At 40.8% G+C, this 24,209-nt stretch overlaps 1 protein-coding gene across 9 annotated transcripts in view; it reads right to left on the bottom strand.

Annotated features, from left to right (window-relative positions):
- The window catches only part of STARD13 (StAR related lipid transfer domain containing 13), a 455,772-nt gene that overhangs the window by 61,289 nt on the left and 370,274 nt on the right, over nt 1–24,209 (bottom strand). Inside the window, exon 1 of one of the 9 annotated variants that reach the window (XM_064493215.1) lies at nt 2,414–3,619. The exons of the other annotated variants lie outside the window; for them this stretch is intronic. Coding sequence (XP_064349285.1) covers nt 2,414–2,450 — 37 coding nt within the window. The 5' untranslated portion in view covers nt 2,451–3,619. Of the gene's footprint in view, nt 1–2,413; nt 3,620–24,209 lie in introns of those variants that run through there. 9 annotated transcript variants of the gene reach the window in all.

Raw genomic sequence — 24,209 nt, 5'->3', positions numbered from 1 at the left:
ACACATTCCTGCCTTGTACGCATCATTCAGAAAGATCTGGGGCACCGAGCTGGAAATAAAAGCCTTGGAAAGCATTTCTGTGAGAAGGGGTGAGTGAAGTGCAGTTTCAAAATGAATTGGCTGGATTGTACTGAACTGACCAACTTGGGCTTTCCCTTTGGAAGGTACAAAGGGGAATTATTGTAATGTCTCAAAAGTTGTACTTAGCACTCGTTTGAGAGTCCTGATGTGAAGGCTTCCATTTTGATAACTGTGCAATTATTTTAGGGAAGTAGGAAATGCACATGCTGACTGTCACGTGGAGGAAACTTGGTGTGTTACTCCCGAGTCAGAGACAGGCTGTTGCCTTCTAAACTTTCAAGCTTCAGATTTTCTTTCTACTTCAATATAATACAGTGGCTAGTGATGAGAAAATATGTAATTTCTAGACATGTTCTAAACAGTTAAGAGTCAGCAAGTCTTAGAGAGCAGCACAGAATTCTGTCACACGAACGACATGAATAGTATGCATCTTTCCTTTTCTTATTACTTTGACTGTTACTGAAATATGGCATCAAGCAGGAGAGCCCGAGAGAGACAGCATGAAGAACACAGCGGGGAGACCTGGAAGGCAGGCGCTCTGCCACACAGGAAGCTCAAAGGAGAGCAGGACGCGAGCTTGTGAAAGGGCGTCCGCTCCACCAGATACTGGGCTAAGAAGGACAGGTGGGCACAGGGGTCGTTACAGAAAGACTCCTTTTGGAAGTAAGACTCTGGTTGCTCAGTGGAATAGGGAGATTTTATTTAAAAAGCTCTCTAGATAACTTCGTTTTGTTTTTTCACAAGAGCAACACAGATAATGAACTGAAACTCTACCTGTACATAAACATAAATAATCAAATCTTAAGTAGAACCCTGCTAACTCAACCTTCAAATAAGCTGATTTTTTAAAAATGTGTAGGCATTTTAAGTCTCTGAGGCAAAAGACAACAAGAACTGCAATTAGTCAATAATAAGTGAGAAGAAGCCACATCACAGTCACGGTGGACAGTTTCCTGCCATCACTCCCCACACCCAACTTGCTTTCTGTTTCTGAAATGTCTCCCAAACACATTCCCCCTCCTCGTCATACCTCAATTTAAGGGCAAAACAAGCTTTTTTTTTTAAACCACTTAGTGTAATTAACTACTATCAAATTTGACTTTGCCCGTCAAATTAAGTTGGAGAAAAAATGAACCTTACAATTTCTCCTGATTTTTTCCACAGCCCCTACTAACACCTATCAGTCAAATGCTAACATTTTCCTCAAGACATATTACCCACGCGATGGCCAAATGACTAGAGAATTTAGAAGGAATCATTATTGCCAGTATCATCATTTCACAAAGATCTACCTAATGAGATTTAAGTGACATCTGAGGAGAGAGTGAAAATTTCTTTTTCACTGACCTTTTTGCTAGCCAGCACAAAGTGACATAAAAGCTTTAAGGGACATTCAAATCACATGTCAACACTTCTGTTTATTCTCCATTTGCAGCCTATGCCTGGCCTTGTGGCAGCTCCAGGGCTACAGGGCAAAGCAGCAACCTTCTCCAGCAAATCTGAGTGTGGGGAGGGACCAGACAATGCCCTTGACATACTGGCCTACTGATTTCTACCGTGGTTATTGCATTATGTTACTGGAGAAAACTCAATCTGTTTGGCTCCAGAACATGATAGGTTTTCAGTAGAACTTTTGTAATCTGATCTTTAAGAGCACTCCACTCCCCTAAGTTCAAGGAGACCAAAGAACTTTGGGATCTTAAGTCAATAGTTGTCTGGGAGCTGAAATCAACTGGATGAAAAGGGAACTATCCAGTTTTTCAACTGGCAGCTTGACCTGCATGAAACCAAGCAAATCTTTTCACTCAATAAATCCAGAAAATGGTTTGGTGTTCGATATGCTCTCATCACATATTTGTGATTCTACTTGAGGGACAGTCACTCACTTTGCCTCAGTTACCTTTCCTCCATGTTTAGAATGTGGTAGGACCTCTGTCCAGAGACAGACCCAGCAGAGGGAAGCTGCCTCACTGGGTAACTGAGTTGCTGTACATCAGTGGGCACGAGAACAGAGCCACTGTGGAAACTGACCGTCGTCGGTGATACTGGCTTTAAAAAGTATTATAATGTTTCTTAATTATACATACTCAGTATTAAAAAGTTATAAAAATTCAGAAAGGCATAATGAAAGAAAAAACCAACCCTTGTCCCATTACTAACACATAATTCAATACATGTTATTTGTCAAAATGAGAATCATGGTAATCCCTTTGGTTGATTACTTTTTGCATCTAATAAAATACACTGTGAGTATTTTCCCATATCAAGGTATCGACGGTAAAAATAGGAAATTTCCTTTATTTTGAGAATAATGCTTTTTAAAAAAAATTACCTGATTTTTGAATACTGCCATACTGGGGTGACAACATCAAGGTAGCCGAGAGGAAACAGTTTAGGTGGACTCGGTCACCACAGTCTGCTTGTGGGCAAGGCTGGAAGTATATGTGAGTTAAAAGAGATTTACAAGTTGTTTCTTCAAGGACGTACCATGTAGTGATGTTTGTACAGTCAGATGGACAAGGCTCTGAGTGCCTCAGTCAAGTAAGGAGGCAGGGTGAGCGCAGCACGTTTGCTGCCCAGGTCTGCAGGCCTGCCTTCACGTTACAAATTCATTGAATTTTTGAACTGGTGTTTCTAGAGTGCTTGGAACAGTGTGTTCTCCTAGCTAAGCATTTTCAGTACATTTTGGTTTACCTTATTTTTGGCACAGCAAACACTTTTTCCCACAGTTAACCCAAGGGGATACTATCCTTTCTAAATGACCAAAAATTCAAATTAGGGCCAAATTAAATGTCATTATCATCAGAAAATTAGCTGGCTAGAAGAAACCAGGTTTACCGTGGGAAGTTTAAGGCATATGTATTTATGTTGTTCTTACAAATCTCCTAGAATTTTGATGGACAAACTGGCTCCAATTTAAGTAGGTCTTCTTTCTTAAATGTTCATTAAAAGTACTCAAGAGAAGTAAGAGAAAAAGACATCATGGCTCTCCATGTGACTCAGAAATGTAGGCTTGAGAACAGTGTTTTGTTTTTGCATTTAAACTGGCTGACATGGTGGGTACCCTGCTTCTGGAAGATTATGGGTGACTCAGCCACCTCAGGATGTCTGCAATGGATGCAATTATCACTATTAAAGTAGATCCAAGGTATTAACGTTTCGAAAGGCACATGGTTGTTGGCTTAGGATGGTTTATACGGCTGAGTTAGCTTCACTATTAACGAACTTCTTCAGACAAACGATTCCTTTGTCTTCAGATGGAATTTCTCAAGTGAAGCCCCTGTTTACCGAAGCTGTGTTTATTTGGCCATACACTAGGCCAGATTTGTTAAAACCAACGCCAGAGTATCCATCGCATCCATACATGGACACGAATGATGTAAGCATTAATAGTATACAGGACCATGCACCCCTCCCCCAGGAGGACTTTGTAACCCTAATCACAGGTTCAGGAGGGAACGTCAAGTTTTGCAGTAACAACAGGCTTTGATTTAGATCCCGTGTCATGGCAGCAGGATACATCTTTTTGCTTCTTTGAGTTATATAATATATTTATTGTAATGTGTAAAAGGCCTAAATAAGTCTTAAATGTATACCAAATACAATTCTTTTCTAATCTGCATAATATTTTCTCTCCATGATATTCTAAGTTACTAACAGAGTCAAAGTACAGGTTATTCAGAATAAATTTAAGATGATTAATCTCTAAATATTCGTATCAGTGAACCAAGTGATAAACACACATTTTATCTCTCCATTACTTAAGGCAACTGTTTCTTTGATGTGTAGAAAAATACCTTGCAGTCAGCTAACACGTACCTATAAAAGAAAGAAACCAGGAAAATGTGTACAGCCCCAGGACACCTAGCTGTACTCAGTCAAGATGGAGATTCATGGCTGTGCTCATGGGTACCTTCTTCCTGAAAGCGGGAGTTTCAGGCATACCGAGATACACTATTTCATCACCAGTCCTTAACACCAGCCTTATTCTCAGGGACTGTGAGGTATCTTCTGCGAGCTGGTTTCACAGCAAATCTAGCCACTTAAAAGTAATTTCTGTTAGAGTGAAAAAGAATCAAGCAAATTCCATACCTAAGCAGTAGGTCTAGTCTTCATTACTCAAGGATTGTTTTTAACACTCTTTTTCAGGAAATCATATTATATATGTCTATATCATTTATTAATTATTATTTATTTGTTTTATATAATTATAAATTAAAAATATATTTTATGTATTTAATATGAATTATACATAAATTTTATATAATTATAAATTTAAAATTCTAAGTGAAAATGATATATTTCGTATAATTATAAATTTATAATGAAAACACACACACACACACACAATCTTATATGTTCCCGATGAGTCCCTACTCTTTCCCGCTGCCATGTAACTTGCAGTTCTCCTCCAACTGGAAAGCATGTACTTCCCATCCCACTGATGTCTGGCTTGGCCATGTGACCCACACTGGCCAATGAAATGTGGGCAGAAGTATGTGAGTTTGAAGCAAAACTCTTCAAGAGCCATCACTTGTTCTGCCAGCTCTCCTACCCTTCCCTTTACTATGAGACCAGGATGTCTCCGACAGGCTATCCCTTCAGCCTGGGTCCTGGATGACAACAAGGAACAAAGCCACAGCAGAGCAGCTGCCTACATGTAATGTTAGCAAGAAATAAACTTCTATTGCTTTATGCCACTACAACTTGGGGGACGGCTTGTTACAGTGGCATAGTCTAGCATGAGCTCATTTAACATAGCTGCCAGCTGTTCCTTTTACAGATGAAGCACACGGGCGCGCTATGGACTTTTACTTCAACTTGACGCTGTCCCCTGTCAGAAGTGAATACACTCAGTCTCAATAATCATGTCTACTTGGAATTCTGCTTCCCTGCCTACCCAGCCTGGCTTGGATGCAATTTAAAAATGTAGATGATTCTTTCACGCTCCTCTGTCACATGCATCCATGCATGTGTGTGCACACCCACCGCAAACACACACACACTTTTTCTCACATATACATACAAACTTGCGCCACAAAAAATCAAAAGTTCAGTTGCCACTGAACAAGGAGCATCTTCAGGAATATAAATACTACTCTCCATGCCCATATTCCCAGGAGTATGAAAAAAAGAAGAAAAAAGACAATTTCCCCACCAATCTCAAAGGAAAAGCAGAAAATCTACGCTCCACTAGCCAAATAGTTTCTGACCAGATTGTTTTGACTCAGGTTTTCCATGAGGCAGGGTAGCTGTCTATTCTCTTCTTTCATTGGGTACAGACTGTTCCCGTCAGGGGCTTGTGGTATTTCTTGGGGAGGCTGCGTGCATACACAAGCAGATGAACATCCTCAGCTCTGCGAGGCTGTGGAGCCACTGCCTACCACTGAATCCCAAGAGGTTCTTTGAGATGGAGTCAGTTATCAACTGAAATGCAAGGTAGGGGAACCGAGAGTTGATTCACACAATCAGAAAGAGGGTCGTCATTTGCAGGCCTTGGCCAAAGTACCTCCATGTTGATGCACCAAGAGAACAGAATCTTGAGTAACCTCTCTTGGGAAAGGGAGTGAGATTCTGGAGATGGCCTCTCTCTGTCTCTCTCTTTCTCTCTCTCTTACTTGGCTTCTTTGGCTTCTCTTGGAAAGGTGGAGAGTAAAAGTCTACAGTGGCTGACATGCTGTTGGCTCTCCGGAGCAGAAGCTCTAACTTCCACAGGGTTGGCCACACTGCCAGTGTCAGAAGGGCCCCCATGTATTCATTGTCATGCTCATGACTGCTTGTCCTGGGACAAGCAACTGCTTCGGACAAGTGCCACCACCACTAGGAAGTCCGTTTTCTTGGCTTTGGACAGGTATCCTTCTATCCTACACTGCTTTAAGACTTATTCTTTAAATGTTAAAATTATTCACGTCTTTAGGGAATACAGCCCTTTCTGTATCTATTCTCAGGCATATGTGAATGTCAATACTTATAAAGGCTTGTCTGCTATTTCAGATGCTTAGCCCAACTCTGTTAGAACTGTGGGTACTCCAATCGCACCAGAAGCTTTCATGATATCGGGGAAGACTGTACCATGCAGGCATCAGAAGGAGCACAGATGTGCCTGGATGAAATAACTGTAAGAATCCTACAGACTCTTTTCAACTCTTTCACTCCTCATGGGGCTGGCGTGGCAAGCTGCGACATCACCAGAGCTTCTGACTCCCAATTCAAGGCTTTATGCATTTAACTTCTTAGCAACTATAATACCAGGATCAATCAAAACTAGTGTTTGTTTAATTTAATCCCAAGAAAATATGTGCACAACTCAAGTGTAATTTTATCATCTGACTCTGTATAGAAACTTGATGATGTATGTATGTGTTTTATTTTAAAATATTTACTGAGAAATATTTATTGGGATAAGATATTTACTGAGAATTTTTCAACGTGGCTGCCATTTTTCTGGAATGCCTTCTACTTGTCTGCAGTGGCACTGGTGCTGTGAAGGATATTCTAAACATATATTACTTACCCGGAAAATTAAAATCAGATTCAAGAAATTAAGTTTTTATTCGGTTTTGAGCAATGGATTCATTTTTCTCCATGTCCTTCAAGGCCAAAGAGACTGTTGAGTTTAGAGGTTCACTCTCTAAATACAGGGATTTTCATTTTGCAAATCTTTAATAGACACTGACATTATATATCCCCTACAGAAACCAATTTAAAAGGGCACAGGTACTTGGAATAGCTTTAACTGACTCAGGGTGGGGGGAGATTAAGCTCCTAACTGAAGAAGTGAGAAACAGCTTGTATGCTGGAACACTCCCCCCCTTCTCATCAGACACAGTACTGCATCACAGATTTGGGTCATACTATGGTCTTACTACATGCCCTACTGGTATTAACAGTCAACCGAAGCATCCCATAAATACACCGTGAATGCAATCACATAGGTTTACAAAATTATATACACTATAAAAAAGTTCAAAACATGATGCAAGTTTATAGTTTGATTTGTACAGCAGATAACTTCTTATTTTAAAGAGTTCTTTGGGTCTTAATCATTATTGTCACAAAATCTTAACTGGATCTCTTCAAGTTTTAAGAACACAGTAGGAAATGGCAGAAGTTTGTGTTTGTAAACACACAACTACCTCTAAATGGGGGTCCAGGCAACTCTACCTTGCAAAACATAAACGTAATTTAATTACCTAACCAGTTGTGAGCGTGTAACAATTTTCATTAACGCAGTCACCATGATGGTCTTGACTAATATGCTTACTCAATTACTCACTGAACTCAGGCATTAAGGAATTATTTCCCCTAAGAACAGAGTTGAAAAAGAGATGAAAGGAACTTAAAATTCCCTCTTAAATCTAACAGAAGAGTAGCAAAGTCTAAACCTAAGATGTAGAATACTCGAAAGAAAGAAGGAAGAAAGAAAGAAAGGTTGCCATAATTCTGCCATCTAGAGATCTATTAACATTTTGCTGGCATATATGTAATCTGTCATTCTTTTATTATGAAGATGTGTACATGTATCGAGGCTAAGTATACTATTTTACATAATCTTTAAACGAAATTGTAGTCTTCTTTTTCACTTGACATGCACTTTGAACCTCTTTCCATGCCAACAGATGTTCTTCTCAAACATTCTGCTTGGCTGAATAACATTCCTATCGCCATGACTTTAAAAAGCATCTTCCTTTATCAGTTTAGGCTTCCATAATTACAGGCTAAAAATAATAAACCCAGTTCTCTGGAGGCTTTCATTCTAAATAAAGAGTTTTGCCAGAACATGCATCCTGGTAAATGTATTTCAGGGAGTACTACTGGGTTGATATTTCTCATCTTATTTTACATTCTGGATTAAGACACACTTCATATGGTTTTGATTTATATTCTCAGCAGACTTCAAAAAGGAAGTTCCAAGTGGAAGTTTATTCATACACCAGAACTATGTTTAAATGATGCTGCGGGGATGTCTTAAACTAACACAAGTCAGGAATTCAAAGTTGAGGTTAGATCCTGGACCATGTTCCCACCTCTTCCTCCTTGGTATTTGGAAAGTGGAGATTTTATGTAACAGCTGTTCCGCTTGTCTTTGACCTCCTGCATACGTATTTAGATAATTTCCAAGACACATTTCAAAGCTTTACGTAATAAACTGGTATTTTCTAAAGAGTGTTGCTGCAGTTTCAGGATTACATTTAAAAAACAAAACAAAACAAAACAAACAAACTAGACCAAATAAAGAAAAACTCCCATCTTGTTTTAACAACTAGATGAATATTTGGAGTCTACATGACTCCTAAATTTTTTTAAATAATCAGAAGCAAAACATGACCCAAATTTCTAAAACTAGCAAATTTGCCAAGAGTGTATCTGTTTAGAACAAAACAGTTCTATTTTTGTACAGGGTTAATATTATTGTTTTAAAGGGGAGTTCAAAAATACTTTCTAATTTCATTTTGCTCTTACCTAACGGCATACGTATAACTTAAAGATAACAAGTTTCTGCTCTAGTTGAATACCCATAGTTAGTTTTATGAATTAACTTTTTAAAAAAGAACCTGTCAATTTGTTCCTTTATTTGAGGGCATACGCAGATTAACCGGTAATCAGAGGTAACATGACTTAAAGTGGTGAGAAGCACTAACTCTTATTACCTTCACGTCCTTGGGTAGGTTAACTTCAGTGTGCCTCAGTTTCCTTATCTATAAAATGGGAATAAACAACAATGCCTACCTCAGAGCATTGTCGTAAGGCTGAAATGAGTTATTGCCTGTGTTTGTTTTATTACTACAGTGGAGGTGTCTACTGTTACTTTCCCATAGTAGAAGATTGTGGTTCTGATGGTCTTGGATTCTCTCCATTCAGCTCTTCTTCATTTGGCCTTCAGTTGCACAAGGCATTCACCTTAATGATTTAGTCAACAGATACCTGTTGGGTACCCACAATGTGAAAAGCCTGCTGTTAAGCACAGTGGGAGGATGCAGGGCTGTGGGCAGCAGGGTCCTGCCCTGCAGGTCTCTAACCCCAGCAGGGAAGACAAAGTCGTGTTCAGACATGGCCATAACCTAAGGGAGCAAAAGCCTTCCAGGGCAGGACAAAGTCCTCCAGGGCTCAGAGCAAGAGCGGACATTTTGGATCAGGTAATCAGGACCAGCTTAGCAGGTGAGATGAGATTTGAGCCAGAAGATGGTTGGCTAACTGGGTCTGCTGGCAGCAATCCCTGCTCACCCATGGACTGATTCTGAAGCTGGGATTCCCGTGAAATCAGTGCCTTCCTGGCGTAGGTTCTAATGCTCCTCATCTGCACCTGTGGGAGGGCCTCAGGCCAAGTGCCACCTGTCCCCTACATACAGATTCTTCTTACAACGAGAATCTAACAGCCAATTCATTTTTTCATTCTATGGACAATTTTGATATCCTCTTTCTGTTCAATAACGCTGTATCACAGGAAGTACAACTCAATGCTGTTCAACAAGATGTAATGAGGATCATAAATGAAATGTGACATTTGAAAGCGGTAGTAAAGGCTTTTCACCGGCTGCTGCTTTCAGGATACGAACATCAGGTTGGGGAAGACAGTCTTGTGATTATAGTTTACGAGGTGCCTACCAGTTAATAGGTAAAATATTAACAATCACGTGCTTGACATATGAGGATCTCAAGGGCAAAGATAAGTTTAAACATACCAAACACATCAGAGCCCTGGGAAAGACATCTGTAGCAGACACGCAGCCTTCACTAAGGGAACTGCCGTCAGAAGATTATTTGTCCATGTTATGAGAAAAAAACCCTGAACTAATAAGTAAATCTTGAGCATGGGACATGGGCTTGCTGTGGATTAATGACAGGGAGAAGTTGAGGGTTTCATGAGGAGCCCAAGGCCACTGACCTCAAGAGGTTACGGGTCTCCCAGATAGCTTCCTGTCAAGGTCATTCCCACTATTAAAAGCATCTTAGGTGTGTATTCAGGGATCTGCTTTGTGAGGAGGCAACTGGGAAAGTAGTTCAGATACCATTCAGATACTTCACGCATTTACATTTAAAAGTGGAGAAATACTTTGCTCTTAATCTTAAAATGATTATAATTAATGTTTCATGACTGCTCAAGTTACACCCAATGGTGAACAAAAAATTCAGAAAACAGTCCTCTTTGAACCTTTTGTTTTTCCAAAATAAGGAACAGTAAGTACATATTAACACACTAACATACACACAAACATATATTTATATAAATATATATATTTTAAATTAAGATGAAGTCTGCCTTCTGTCTTGCTTAGGCCAATGTATGAACTAAAGCCTTTGAACCCAGAGTGTTTAGAAGGAGCTCAGGCCCGAGAGTGTCTCTGCATGCAAATGTTACTACACAGGTGCTTTACTTGCTAAGGTGACCTAGTTTCATCAAGTTCTCTGATTCACTTATTCTGCCCCTCAGGTACTCACGTTTAGCCCAAGAAAGAAAAGTTTATGCACCTTGGAGGCTTAAAAGAGGGCCAGCTTTTTCCTGCTTTGTTCCCTGCGGGCAATCAGTTTTTACTTTTGGAATTTGGAGAGAGAATTTCTCTCTCTCTGTCACACACACACACACACTCCTACACCCTCCCCACACAAATGTATATAGTATAGGGTTCTGTAACCCTGTCATAGGCAAAACGGCAAGCATCCTTAAATAAGTATGTGAATTTTTATATCCTCTTAAATTATCACATTGCAGGTACACATCTGTTTACCAGACTGGAAAACAGATTGCATCTTTGCATGTCCAGTTGTTAGCCCAGAGCTTTGCAAATGAATGTTGACTGAAAGAGTGAATAACTATATTAAGAGGAACATATTTATAGCTTTAAATTTTCACAGGCCAATAAACACCTAAAACATTTTTCAGATATTCAGGTCCCTCTGAACTCACAGGGCTGCTATAAATATGGGAACATGTACTGCGAACATACTTTGCAAACTTGTAAAACCCTGTATGAAAGTAGGTTTATGTAACACTATTTTTTGAGCTGCGATTCTGCCTCTAGGAGACATGCTCCCAGACATCCCTGGGCAGCAGTGTCTTTGTAGATCTCGGTGTTGCCTGTGTTTTCTGAAGGGCAGGCCATCTGACACGCTCCCAGCACTGACTGGGAGAGTCATTTCTGCTGGCTCCAATCCCTTCCCCTCCCCTCTGCATGGAATCCTTGGGAATTCCAAGGCCAGAGATTACGGCAAGATTTAGTCTTGGAGGAATAACAGCCAGAAAAGATTTTCCTGTTTTCTCACAAAGGAATCACTCTCCCTTTTCAAGATCAACAAACTGATTGGGACACAGTCATTCATACTTGAGAATAACCAGACACAACCATAGAAAAAGAGTATCATAAGCCTTTCAAATGTTTTGACTACAATCTTTAGTAAGAAATACACTACCTGTAGATGTGAGCACGTACACACACACACACAGAAACTGAAACAAAGTTTTACAAAACAGTAATTACACTTTATACACATGCAATGCCACCTGACAGAACAGAATTTTCTGTTCTCTTCTCTTCTCTTCTATTGAAAACTGCTGGATATACCCGTTAGCTGTATGTCCTAGGTGACTTCATGACCCTCAATTTAACGAACACGGCCTGAGATGACACTGTTTTATGAGAAACATCTGGTTAAATCAATAAATAGACTGAATCTAGTTCTAAGAGTCTGACAGCTGGGGGTCTTCCTAGACTCATTCCCTCTCCTGAATTCCCTGTTCTCACAAACGAACGCCATCCTGCTGAGTTTCTCTCCGAAATGTATTTCTCAATCTCCCATCTGCCCACCTCCACTGTCTCTGCAACAGACTCCTAACAGGTGCCCCTGCTTTCGTTCTTGCCTTCCTCACCTCTCTTAAGATGCATTCTCCCTAAAACTCCTTCACGCCTCCCTGTCACCCACAGAACAAAGTACCAGCCCATTATCACAGCCCGCAGTGCCCTCCCTCCGCTGGCTGCCGCCTGCTTCCACTTTGGGCCTTGCTGGAACTGCAAGGAGGTCGCCAGCCCCCGGGTGCCATTTCACATCCCACGCTTGCGCTTGTGCTGTTTCTTCTTCGTCTGTCACATCCCTCCTACTTCTTTTTCTCGTGACTTACTCTCATTTGTCTTCTATCAAGATTCAGCTAGGACATCATCTCCTGGATCCCGGGTCGGTTTGCCCTTCTCTGGACTTTCCTACATCTAGTGCAGTCCTTACAACGTTAGACTGAAGTGTTCTTGCTACAAGTCTGTCTCCCCATTAAACCACAGCTTTCCAAGGGCAGAGGTTGCCTGATTCACTTTTTGCACCTCTAGTGCCTGGCAGAGCATTTGGAACCCAGTGTGTGTTCAGTGCAAGCATTCTTAAATAAATATGCTGAATGTGGAGGAGCTGAGATGCTCTGCTTTGTTCCAAGTGTCCCCGGGCACCCCGCTTTCACCAGCATTGCTCTGTGTCCATCCCAGACCAGAATGGACTGCTATCCCTTGTGTTTCTTCCCAGCAAAGGACCTCCAGATACTGCTGGTCAAAGGTCTTTGGCGAAGGTAACTCTGGCCCCTGGAAAACCTCTCTTGCTTTTTTCTCCTTTATTATTTGATTGAAAGAGGCTGAGAGGCACCTGCTGGGTTGTCATAGCTTTCTGTTCCACTCCATTGAGAACTCTGCCGGTACTGCTGCTGGGCCTGAGGATGAACTGAGTGCCAGCCCCAGTCTTAATCAATAACAAATCAAAGACATGAAATCTCATGCAACTTAGAGGCTTTCCAGATGGATTTGGAATAGGGTTGCGAAGTCAGATTTGGTCCAGAGTCATTCCCAATCTGGACTACTCTGGGAGAAGGAGGGTGTTTCTGGTGATGAGCAAAAAGGCTTATGTCCCCTCAGGAGCAGACTGGGGCCTCATTCAGTCTGGACCACCCAAATCTCCCTGGATATGCCCCGGTGGAAACCCAGCTCCCTGAGGCTGCCCCACTCGTACCTCCAAAGGAATCATCCAGTCAGTCCACGACGGCACCCGGGGGAAGAGGTTATGCCTTCAATTAGAGTAGAGTAATGCCTCTCCTGAAATGTAACCACACTTGAGTAGAGAAATCCCTCCTCTTGAAACATAACTACACGCAGCTATGACTATTTTGGTTCTTAGGAGCAGAGGGAAAATGTGTGATGTACTGGAGTGACCTTATTTGGACGCTAGATTTAGTTAAGTCTGCCGAGAAGACCTTCCTGTGAGTAAATTACTCTGCTTAGTTAAAGCATCTCCTTCCTTGAAGATGTAGATTGTTGGACATCTCCTCCAAGAAGCCTTCCCTAAACTTTCTGCTTACGGTCTCTACCACTCCATGATCTCTGGCCATCTTGAATGATTTGACCTGTTATATGTAATCATGAATTCCATCTCTCTGTTAACTTAAAGTCTGAGCACAGAGAATTTGTAAACAGTAGGGGCTCAGTATAGGTTTGTGGTGGTTGTGGCTGTTACGGCCACTGTTAGTAACTAATATAAAAGTAGCTTGTATATGGGCCAGTTGATGATTGATGATGATGATGATTGATGGCCCTTGTTCATTTCTAAAGACCAGAAAGCAGCCTGGGGGAAAGGAATGAATATCTCCAGTAGATAAAGTAAAGGCAGGAACAGATAAGGGAAAGAAGACAGCAAGCTGAGATCTGAGCCCCCCTGAGTGTAGCAGTGGAAGGCAGAGTGGAGGATGGGCTGACTGGAGGGGTCCCTGAGCAAAACTCAAGTATCAAACCTCAAAGTCTCAGTATCCTCATCCAGAAAATGTGCGCCATGTTACATATACTCTTCAGAGCAGCTGTAAGAATGTGAGAGAAACTCCAGGCCAAGGAAGGGCATTTTGTTTACTGCTGTAATCCTGGTTCCTGGCACAGGGCTTTGGACTTGACTCTGTGTTTACATTTGTTGAACAAAATAAATTACGTACATTGACAAAAAGCAGGCACTTAAAAACTGGAGCTATTATTATCGACTGAAATGAGTACCTTTTATATTTCCCACTGACATACTCAAATGGCAGAAGAAAATAAACAGGTGTCCTCTATGAATTTATTTGACATTTCCACCTTTATAGAGGACAAGTAGAACATGCTCACACTTATTTTACTACACAAAGCTTTTCCTCAAATTTTAAGAAAACCAGTGCTCCAAGACGTACCGTCCTGTAGCTTTTATACTCCGGGACATTCTGCGGGGCTGAAGGGGCTCAGATGTAAATTTTAAAAAGAATTTTCACTTTCAGAGAGGTGATTTATCATTATATTTTAATAGCAGCTTCCCTAAACACTAGAAAATGTGAGGCTCAAGAAAATTCCAACTCCACTCGAGACAGGATGACATTGCTGGACCCGGAAGTTCGACTAGAATAAACTGAGACACAGAAGGCAATGGACAGCTGACTACTGGTTAAGCTTAAGACCACAAGACAGAGGCAGAATCTGCTCAGCAACACAGAATGCTGGCTTGAAAACACAGACCTTCTTAAATACATTTCTACAAAATAGCAGGAGCTGTGACATTCTGAAGGCAATTTGGGCATTTTATTCGGGAATGTAACCAGCCCCCTTCAAAGATAACTTCAGACAGAGAACCCAAATTTGATCACTCACTCTGCTGCTTAAAATCCTTCAGGGCTCTCAGATCCTTCCAAAGTAAAATGCGAACTTCAGAGGACAGCGTACAACTCTCCAGCTCAGCGTGGGTCCCCGGCGTGTCCCAAACCTCAGCTGGGCACATGGCCTGGCCCAGGAGGTACTGAATAACTCACAGCTCCCGAAAACTGCCCCCTCCAGCCACCCCCATCCTCTGCTCCCTTTCAGTACTTTTCCTAAGTCTAGAATGACTTGCTCCCTCTTGATCTGACCAACTCATTCTTAATCTTCCTTCCCCCTCTATTTCTTTCTCAGCTCTAGTGTAACCTTCCCTGTGAAGTCTGTCCTGACCACTGCTCCCTGCCTCTCAGGGTTCTCCTGAGGAGGGTTCTCCCCGTCTCTCCTGGGCACACTCTGTGTACCCCTGGCCCAGCACTTACCCCGGCACTGGCACTGGGATGTTCGGTTTATTCTGCTTTGCTGTTTCCCTTCACAGGCATGGTCTTTGCATATCCTGTGCCAGCACAATGCCCAGCACCTCAAAGCGGCTTGATTAATGTCTGTGCGGTGAACTGAGGAAGCTTCTAGCACACAAGCTCAAAGAAACTTAGAGCAAGAAGTAAATGATAGTCCTCTCTCATGCTTCCAGCCACTGACGGTGGGGAAGAACCTCACTGCTCCCCAGTGACCTGTGAAGCATCAGCAAAGATTCCAAACCTCCACACTTCCTTTCCTTGTTGTTTTCACTCACACTGAAACAGGAACACCATGGATTTGCATCACAGCCTGGAAACACAGTCACAGGGAGAAAGGGTTTCGTTTGGGACAGAAAGAACCACACGCTTTCTCATGAATCAAACCCCTAAATAGAACAAAACATAAAGTGGAGCACGTTCCACTCAGATGAGGTCCTAACCCTCCCCTTGGTACAAAAAGTGCCCTCGTGCATCATGTTGGTACTAATGGACCATGTTCATAACCACTTAAAATTTTACACCTCTCTTCTCCATCAACTGTGGTTTCTATTTAGAGTCTAAACAGTATGTTGTTAGTTACATACTCCGTAGTGCCACTTACTTCATAACACAATAATGGTAGCAGCAAATTTAGAGTACTGGAAGTTAATAACCCCAAGTCAGGAAAAAACAAAAGCAAATCCACACCTCTTAGGTCTACCGAATTCTAGGTTTTAAAATTCCCTTTGGCATAATGGTGTCTGTTAGCAAAAACCTAGACAGCACTAAATTGCCAATAAATTCTGCCAGAAACCTCCTGTGAAATTCTGCTCCAAGGATTTACAACCATTCTTTTTAGGTTTCATAGATACCTCCTTGTTGTCAACCATGCTGTGAAAATAGATGGGAAACAGTTCACAGCCGTGCTTTGAGATGCTGGTCTGGGAAAGCGGGGGAGTGTCCCTAATGCTGATGTCACTGTCATTTCTGAAATTCCAGCCCTGGCCACTCTCCCATCTGTGCTGCTTTTTGAATCTGGAACTCTCTTTCCCAGCCTTCCCTCACTACCCACTCACCTGACCCCTGGGGGCAGCGTGAGTCACTTCCTGTCCTTTAAACTTGGGGCTGAACTTCCCCTCCTGTGACGGCCTCAGACTGGGGGGGGGGGGGGGGTCATGAGGAGGACTGGGAGAGGGAGGGATGCCTGGAAGGCAGGCAGAGGGCAGAGGAGTCCCTCTCCCGCCTCCGTCTGTATTAGAGAGTGAGCTGCCGAGCACTGCCGATTCTTGAGTTTTTAGCAGATAATTATCGCCATCACGGTAATGAGCTGAGGTGAGCATTATTTACCACTAGATTTCCCTCCAGGATCCTGATTCACCTCTTCACCTTTCCACTGCCTATTTGCAACTTCAGAAAGGATGGAGGATAAAAAGACATAAAAAGCAAATCCATCAATCTTACATACATGAAAAGTCTGATGGGGAAAATCTGAGACCTACTTAAAAATAAGTGGTGGGATGGGCATCTTATTTGTCATTAATATTAATAAGTTGGACATGAGTCTTAGCTTTCTAGGTCAGTTTTTCACCAAGGGAAAGTTCTACTATGGTAAATATTTTTAAATTAAGAATTTAAAAATAATACTGTGGCAGAGAGGAAAACAAACACATGGGTGGACTATGACTGCCAGCCTCCCTTGTAGGGAGGCCTGTGAAGGAGTTCTGTGCAGAGGCCTGTGGGTAAATCTGCCGTGTGATCTACCACGCCGCCCTTCTCCACCCACCAGGAGATGTGCCAGTGCCCAAGAGCTTCATGTTGAGTCCGGAGAGCCTCCATTGATCTATGTCTGGAGAAATGTCTTATCCTCAACGTGGGCAGGGAAGAAACTTTTAGCTGGTTGAGATTGTGACACTTTGAGGACAGGGACCTCTGTCTTATTTGACATTGAATCCCCCATGATTGGAAAAGAGTATCCCTTTATGCCTGAAAAAGAGTAGGTATCTGGCCAGTGTTTATGGAACAATGGACGCTAAATGAGACATATGCATATGTACATAAAGAATCAAAATGCACACAGAAAGTTAATTCTGAGGAAAAATTTCTGGGGATGCTTTGCTCCTACACACACATAATCAATGTCACTCTAAATATTACTCAAAAACTCTTTTGTCTTTTATGTCTATTTTTGTTTTCATGGAAAGCATCCAACTTTCAATATGCACCACACACTAAGAAAGATTGTGAAATAGTTTCTTTCAAAAAGGTTTCCATTGAGTCCCTTCTGCCCAACCTACCCCTCCATCCCTGAACGTAAATTAGATCTCAGTTGATTGAACAGGTTTATTTCACTGCTCATCAGTTTTACAGAATCAAATGCATTTAAAAAACAGTTCAGGGTTATCCAGACTTTAATGAGGGGACACTGCCTGTGGGCAGGTTTCCTGGCTCCATGTTCTCTCCATAAAGAAACTTCTTGCCCCCATCAGACTAGCTCTTGAGTCCATGAAAGTGATACATGGTAAGATACTTTGACTTAGTAACAGACCCCACAGATCCCTTATATATTTATATTTCTTTTCAGGCTAAGCTTGCTTTCTAGGTTTGACTATGAAATACTAAGACAACACTTGGTGTTTCCTTTTTAAATAATGGTGACCAGATACTGGGACTGATGCTTAGGGACTGCCAGGGGTATGCCAATGATTCCACGCCTTGTTTTTATGTTTCTCTTCAGTCATTCAATAATGTTTCGTTTCCTTTCTTTTTATTGTTTAAAAATTAACACCAGGAATAACTTGGTGCCTCATAAAATCATAAGAAAGTCTTACAAATCAAGATTTTAAGAACACCTTTAGTTTATTTGCAAGAGGTGATAGCAGGTACATTTAAAATGTGGTTGGAATCTCCAAAGTGGCTTTATCTTTTAACACTAGTATTTAATGGTTAGATATAACAGATTTTTAGTTATTAAAAAAGAGGCAAGAGAGGGAGGGAGGAAGGAAAGGAGAGAAGAAGGAAAAAAGGAAGGAACTCCAGCAATAAGCTATCTTTCCTAATTACCTAAACAAATGCAGTCCTCTGGCTGGCACGCGGATGGTCAGTCTAGCACTGGTATCCAGGACGCTGGTATTTGATTACCTGGCTACTGTGTACGAGTGACCTTCTGACAAAGAAAGAACCTATTGTTCTTCTTTCCTGTTTATATATATTGGTGCCCTTATTATGGATGGTGTCCAGTTCTTAGCAATTGCTCAAGTCAGAAATTTTGACAATTTCTCAATTTTATCTGAGTACAGTTTTTTTGCTTGGCTCCATTCCTCTCCCATCTACAAAATGGTTCTCTGCACCCTTTGTCCTGTCCAGGGTATTCTGGATTTCTAGCAGTTCAGTGACAGTCATTGACTAAAATGACCACTTTAAGGCTCACCTTTCTTTCAACTTCCGCCCACTGTAAATCACTTTAAACACTACTGCAAAAATGATGATGCCAAATCTAACTCTAAATTTATGTTATTTTAAAATTTAGCTTTCCACCCCTCTCCGGGATAAAACAAGCTTCTCACTGTGCTAGGTACCCCGTGATCACCCACGAGTAAATATTTGGCTAAAGTTCACTGTAGCTAATGAATGCCTGTTTGGGCTTCATTTTGCCCTGAACTCGTTTTATTTAACAAATATTTTAAAGAAGTACTGAGATAGGCCCAAAAACAAAACCCCAAATATTTTTAAGCCTGTGGCTCTTAGCACCACCCCCATGATAGACCAAAAATAGAGGATACAGTTGGAATACTGCAGACATCTCTCAATGTGCCAATATAAGTAACATATTCTTTTAAAAAATCCAAGCATTCAGAACAAAGAAAGAAAGAAACAAACAAAACCCACTGTTATTCCAATGCATTATTATACTCAAGTTTCCAAAAAAGGCTTTGGAATTTTGTAAACAATTTACAAAGTATATTTATTTTAATAAGTTATGACATAAAAATAGTTACTAGACTGAAGCCATGTTAAAGAAAAAACTATATACATGATTTTTAACTTTTTAAGTGTATTTTTCTTTGGGAAGCATTGACGATTGGCCTACCATGGATTACTAGCTGTGAAGCTAAGTAATTTCAGAAGGCCTTGAATTTATTTACTTGTTTTAATTTGCTTAGTCATAGTTTAGCTATTGTTGTTACCAAGAGGTTTATAAAATTGTCCTTTTAATTTTTTTTAGGGGGGAGGGAAATATATATATTCAGGAAATTAGGGGAAAAAAAAGAGAGCCTGTAGGAATCAAAGACTTTTATGGAACAAGTTTTTGCCCCAAAGGAGAGGTAAGAGATGCCAAATAAAATGATCAAGGAGACAGCTGGCTGTGTGACTGTGGGCACAACACTAATCTCTCCGATCCAGTCTTATCGCCAGTAAGATGAGGTCTCTTTGAGTACTCTAAAATGCTGATTTGTAAGGTGAAATGTTATGCTGACAATATCAGACATCAGTGAGGCCAGTGCCTCTTCAGAACAATGTGAGAGGACTCCAGAGAAGATAGACTGGACCTATGTTCTGGCTACATGATTGCAGACCATAGCCACACCCAGGCTAACAATCCAAGGAAACCTGTAGCACCGTCGTAGGAGAGGTAAGGTTGGTCTAACACTTTGTTGCTAGGAAAGCACTGCTGACGCGCTTGAATCCAGACTGTTTATGTGATTTCATACTGTGGTCTCTGACCCAGCAAGCAAAGCACCCTGGGAAACCACAGCCTCAGCTCTGGGTCTTTGTCCCGGACATCAACCCCAACTGGTTCCTCTTTTTCAATTTTATTCTTAAATGTAGCATTTCTGCTCTTTCTTTGTTTTGTTATCCAATTCTAATAAAGACAAGAAGACAGACAGGATACTGACTGTAGGGAGATGAATAAAAGTGCATTTTTTTAAGGCACTCAGTTATTATAAGATAGTCATTAAAGTGTCTGGGTAAATGACCTCATACTGCACTCAGCCTGCAAATCAGCCAGGCCATCTGGCCCTTGGTGCCTATGCCTTGAACTGCTTTCTCTGAAATGGAGTTACAGGAATCTGTGAATTGGAGTCGCTCCATTTTTCAGCAGTTCACACAGCATCTGACACCATGTCAGGCACACAGTGGTAAAACTTGTTTTGGCAACTTACTAAATAGTTATTATTGGAAAGACCAAAGAGAAAAAAAAATCTCGAGCCCGTGAAGACTTCCGGCATCTTTTAGTTTGACTGGAGATAAACATTTGCTATAATTGGAGTATTTGCTAAATGGGGAATAAGCTACTTAGAGGCTAACTGTATATTAGTAACTTTGCTTCTATTATTCCTTAATTTGTTTATCATGATCATGCACACTTGTTACTGGAATTTGTTTTCTTTGAAATAAATATTGTCCCTAGAATATTGCAGTTTTTAAAATGCATATTCACGAATGTTCTCCCTGATATAAATTGTATGAGTAAGGTTTATAGGGCCCACAGCATCCGATTCTTGTTTAAATTCTCTCTCATGCCGCTCAAATATTCTGCTAGAAGGTGTCTGCATTGTTACTGTTGATATTGTGTGCCGGGCACTGATGCTGAATGCTTTATGCTCTCATATGCGACGGCTCATTTAATCCTCACAATAACCTCTAAAATGGTAGGATCATCCCCATCTAATACAGGAAGAAACTAATGCTTCAAGAGGCTAAATAAGGTGCCAAGGCCACACCATGGGGATGCTATCAGGCAAACCAATGGCTTCCACTCCAATTCTAGTCCTTATTCATAACTAAATGGGAGTAAGTAATACAGACAGCAGAGCTCTTCTAAATCCTTTTGAAAAAAAAGAAGATAGAATATAAATTATAAATAATTAAGCAACCAAAGGAAAGAAAAAATTTGCTCACATATATTTATTCATACTTTAATCAGCCATTAAACACATATGTCACCACTGCACTGAGAATCCAAGGAACAGAAACAAAGGGCACCTACATGGCAGCACTTATATTGATAAAAATGAGGGTTGTCAGTGATTACAAGGAGGAGAAAAGCTGAATTATCACACAGTATTTTTCTAAAGGTCTTGACTCCCTGCAGAAAGTTCTAGGTGGACATACTAGGGTTCCTGTCAGAGGAGCAGAAACAATGAGGGCATCATAATGGTGTAGTTATAGGACATAAGCCCAGAGAAAGCAGAGAAGCAGTTTCTCAGGTATGATCTGGACCTGCTGACTCTCTAAGATAGAAAAAACCATAACCACTTTTGGGATGAGCAGTAGGAAAGTGTGCATAGCGCCAATGACGGTGTCGGGATTCGAACTCAGATCCCTCTGAGCCAGAATCCTGCCTCCTTTCTGCGATGCCATGCTGCTCAAAGCGGTCCTGCTGCAGAGTTCTTGCGGTGCAAGAGCTTGCAGAGGGCAAACAAGGAAACAAAAAAGAGGACCCTAACTAGGGAGGCAGGGGAGAGAAAGTACACAGAGCCCTAAAACAAATGAGGTTTATCTGACAATCTGTACTATTAATTAAATTTAGCTACCTACCAGCTAAGTACTCTGCGGCTCCATGGTGATTATCAAGCCAGTCAGAGTTTTTAATGGCGCTGATAACTAAGTGAGATAGGGTTATGCTTTCTCCCTCTCAGGACTGAAGCAAAAATGTTCCTTTAAAGCCGAGGTTTCATGTTGTTGTTCTTTCCAATTAGTAACTAGTCCAGAATTATCCCTGAGATCTCAAGGACTGTTAGAGCTTATTTTTACTTATATAGGGAAGAAGAAAGAAAGAATTCTTCCTAGGTAGAAGCAAGAACACAGAAACATGCTTCTCCTGGCCCCTTATCCCTCAATCTGGACTTATATTCAGTTGATTCAACTCAGCAGAAAAGCCACAGGAATGGGCAATAAACACAGCCCATGCCTAATAACCTGATAAATAAATAAATAAATAAAAATTTGATGATTTTTGAACTATAAATATACTTTACTTTTAAAAACAGTTAAGATTGTTAAAAATGTTAAGCATTACTTTAAAATTGTGTGTTAAATGAGTTTTTGTAAATAAATCTTAATTTAAATATGGAGAGCTAGCTAATATTTCATTTGGAAATATTCTGCTATGAAATCCAGTTTACTAAGGACGTTAACCTTTTCACCGTAAAGAAGTGTTTTGACTGAATCTTGACACAAAAAAAGCCAATCCTGATTTATGTATTTTGGAAATGTAGATTCTTTTATGGTAAGAGAATATAAAATAGGTTAATCAGCATTTGTTTTATGTTTGAAAGTGCTTAAACATCACTTTAAAGTATTAAAATTAAAGTATTTAACATAGGATGAAATTGCTTTAATACAAATTAGACATAACTTGTATGTTTGTTAATAGAAAACTTTTCAAACCTATAATGCTTTGTTAGTTTGAGGCAGAATATAGCACAAATTCAAAATAATGAATAATTAAGATAGAAGGAAAAATACCCAGATATGGGCTTCTTTGGAGAAAGTAAAAATGGATTTTTTAAAATGAGAAATAAACGATAAACTGCTTTTTTAAAAGGAGACGATATATGCTGTTAGTCATTAAAAAAATGACCACAGCTACCGTACAGACTTTGACTCACATTTCTCTGGTGACACAGCCCCCTCCTGTATAAACATATGCACATACCAATATGTTATGTGAACTGCAGTCTTGTAGTGACTTCAAGGAAAACCTTGTTTTTATAAAAGAACTCGTATTTTCCCATGCTTCACTTCTTGTGCAAGAACTTTCATGGGATTTGAGCAAACTGTGTTTTATTTATTTCCCTTTGTTCTTCCCTTCTTACTGGAAGAGAGCATTATCTGGATGTAATCATGTTCAAGGAGACCAAGGAGATGATTTAAATCAATGGCCGACAGTGAAAACGCCTAATCCTGCCCCGACTTTGGATGTAGCAACTGAATTTTCCTGGGACAACACATCCATTTACTCCAATGCAACATATGAACCCCCGGGAAGGATGCTGTTTCTGCAGCCTCCAGTTCCGTCCCTGCAGCCTTAGCCTCCTCCCCCCCTCCTCCCCTAACCCCAGCTGCCGGAACCTGAAGCTCTGCAGCGGCGGAAACACAACGTGAAACCCCTGGCCTCCGCCACTCCAGGCCCTGCAGACTTTGTGTTTCTCTCAGCTGCTACCCCTTAATTCGCCGAATCATCGTTCTTACTTAGTAAGCCTGCCTATGTCTCAGCCACCTGGAGCTGACAAATATTTTCCTAATAGGAAGGATGCCATAGCAACTAGATTTGTGGCATGGATACAAAGCAGGCAAGATGGTGCTACAATTTAAGGTGGGAAACTGACATATAGCACCTATGACAATATTATCCCAAAGAGTGTCTTGAGAACTCAAAATTCATTATTTTTTAGAACTAAGTTCTTTAGACACAAGACTGGAAATTAATACCCTAGACCCTAAGAGAAGGAAGACAGTAATTAAGATTGGAACGATCTTACGTTTCACATCTGTCCCTTTCTTACAAGCAATGCCACCTTAGACACATGAATGAATCTCTTTGAACCTCAGTTTTCTCATCTATAAAATGCAGATAACAATCCTGCCTCAAAGGATGGCTGTGCGGATGAAATGAGATGATATCTACACTGTGGTTGGCAGATGAGAAGCACATCATAACTCATAGCTTGTATCATTAGGTTAAGGAGAGAGGCAATGAATATTTACAGGACACAAGGGAAATGGTCTCCAAAATAGCACACAGATGAATATATTAGAAATTTCTGTTTGTGCTTATTTTAACACAGTTTCATTTAAGTATTTTTAGATATTTTAAGAAATAAATTGCTATGCCAGGATTCAATATCGGGATTTGATACAAGGTACCCTTACTTAAGCTGCAAGCCTGCTGGTGGCTTCTAGAGGGTGGGTGGGACTTGGATGGTGTAGGGGGCTGGCATGGTAACAGTCATATGCACGTGCTCACTGTCAGTAGCACCATGTATCCTGATGTACTGCAATACACATGTACCCAGCTGAGAAAGTATAAGGAATACATTGCTTACTTTGAACCAAACCA

Source organism: Camelus dromedarius, chromosome 13 (genome assembly GCF_036321535.1).
Source record: "Camelus dromedarius isolate mCamDro1 chromosome 13, mCamDro1.pat, whole genome shotgun sequence".
In the NCBI taxonomy this organism is placed as follows: Eukaryota; Metazoa; Chordata; class Mammalia; order Artiodactyla; family Camelidae; genus Camelus; species Camelus dromedarius.
Note: the sequence above shows the minus strand (reverse complement) of the source record. Positions and strands in the feature narration are given on the sequence as shown.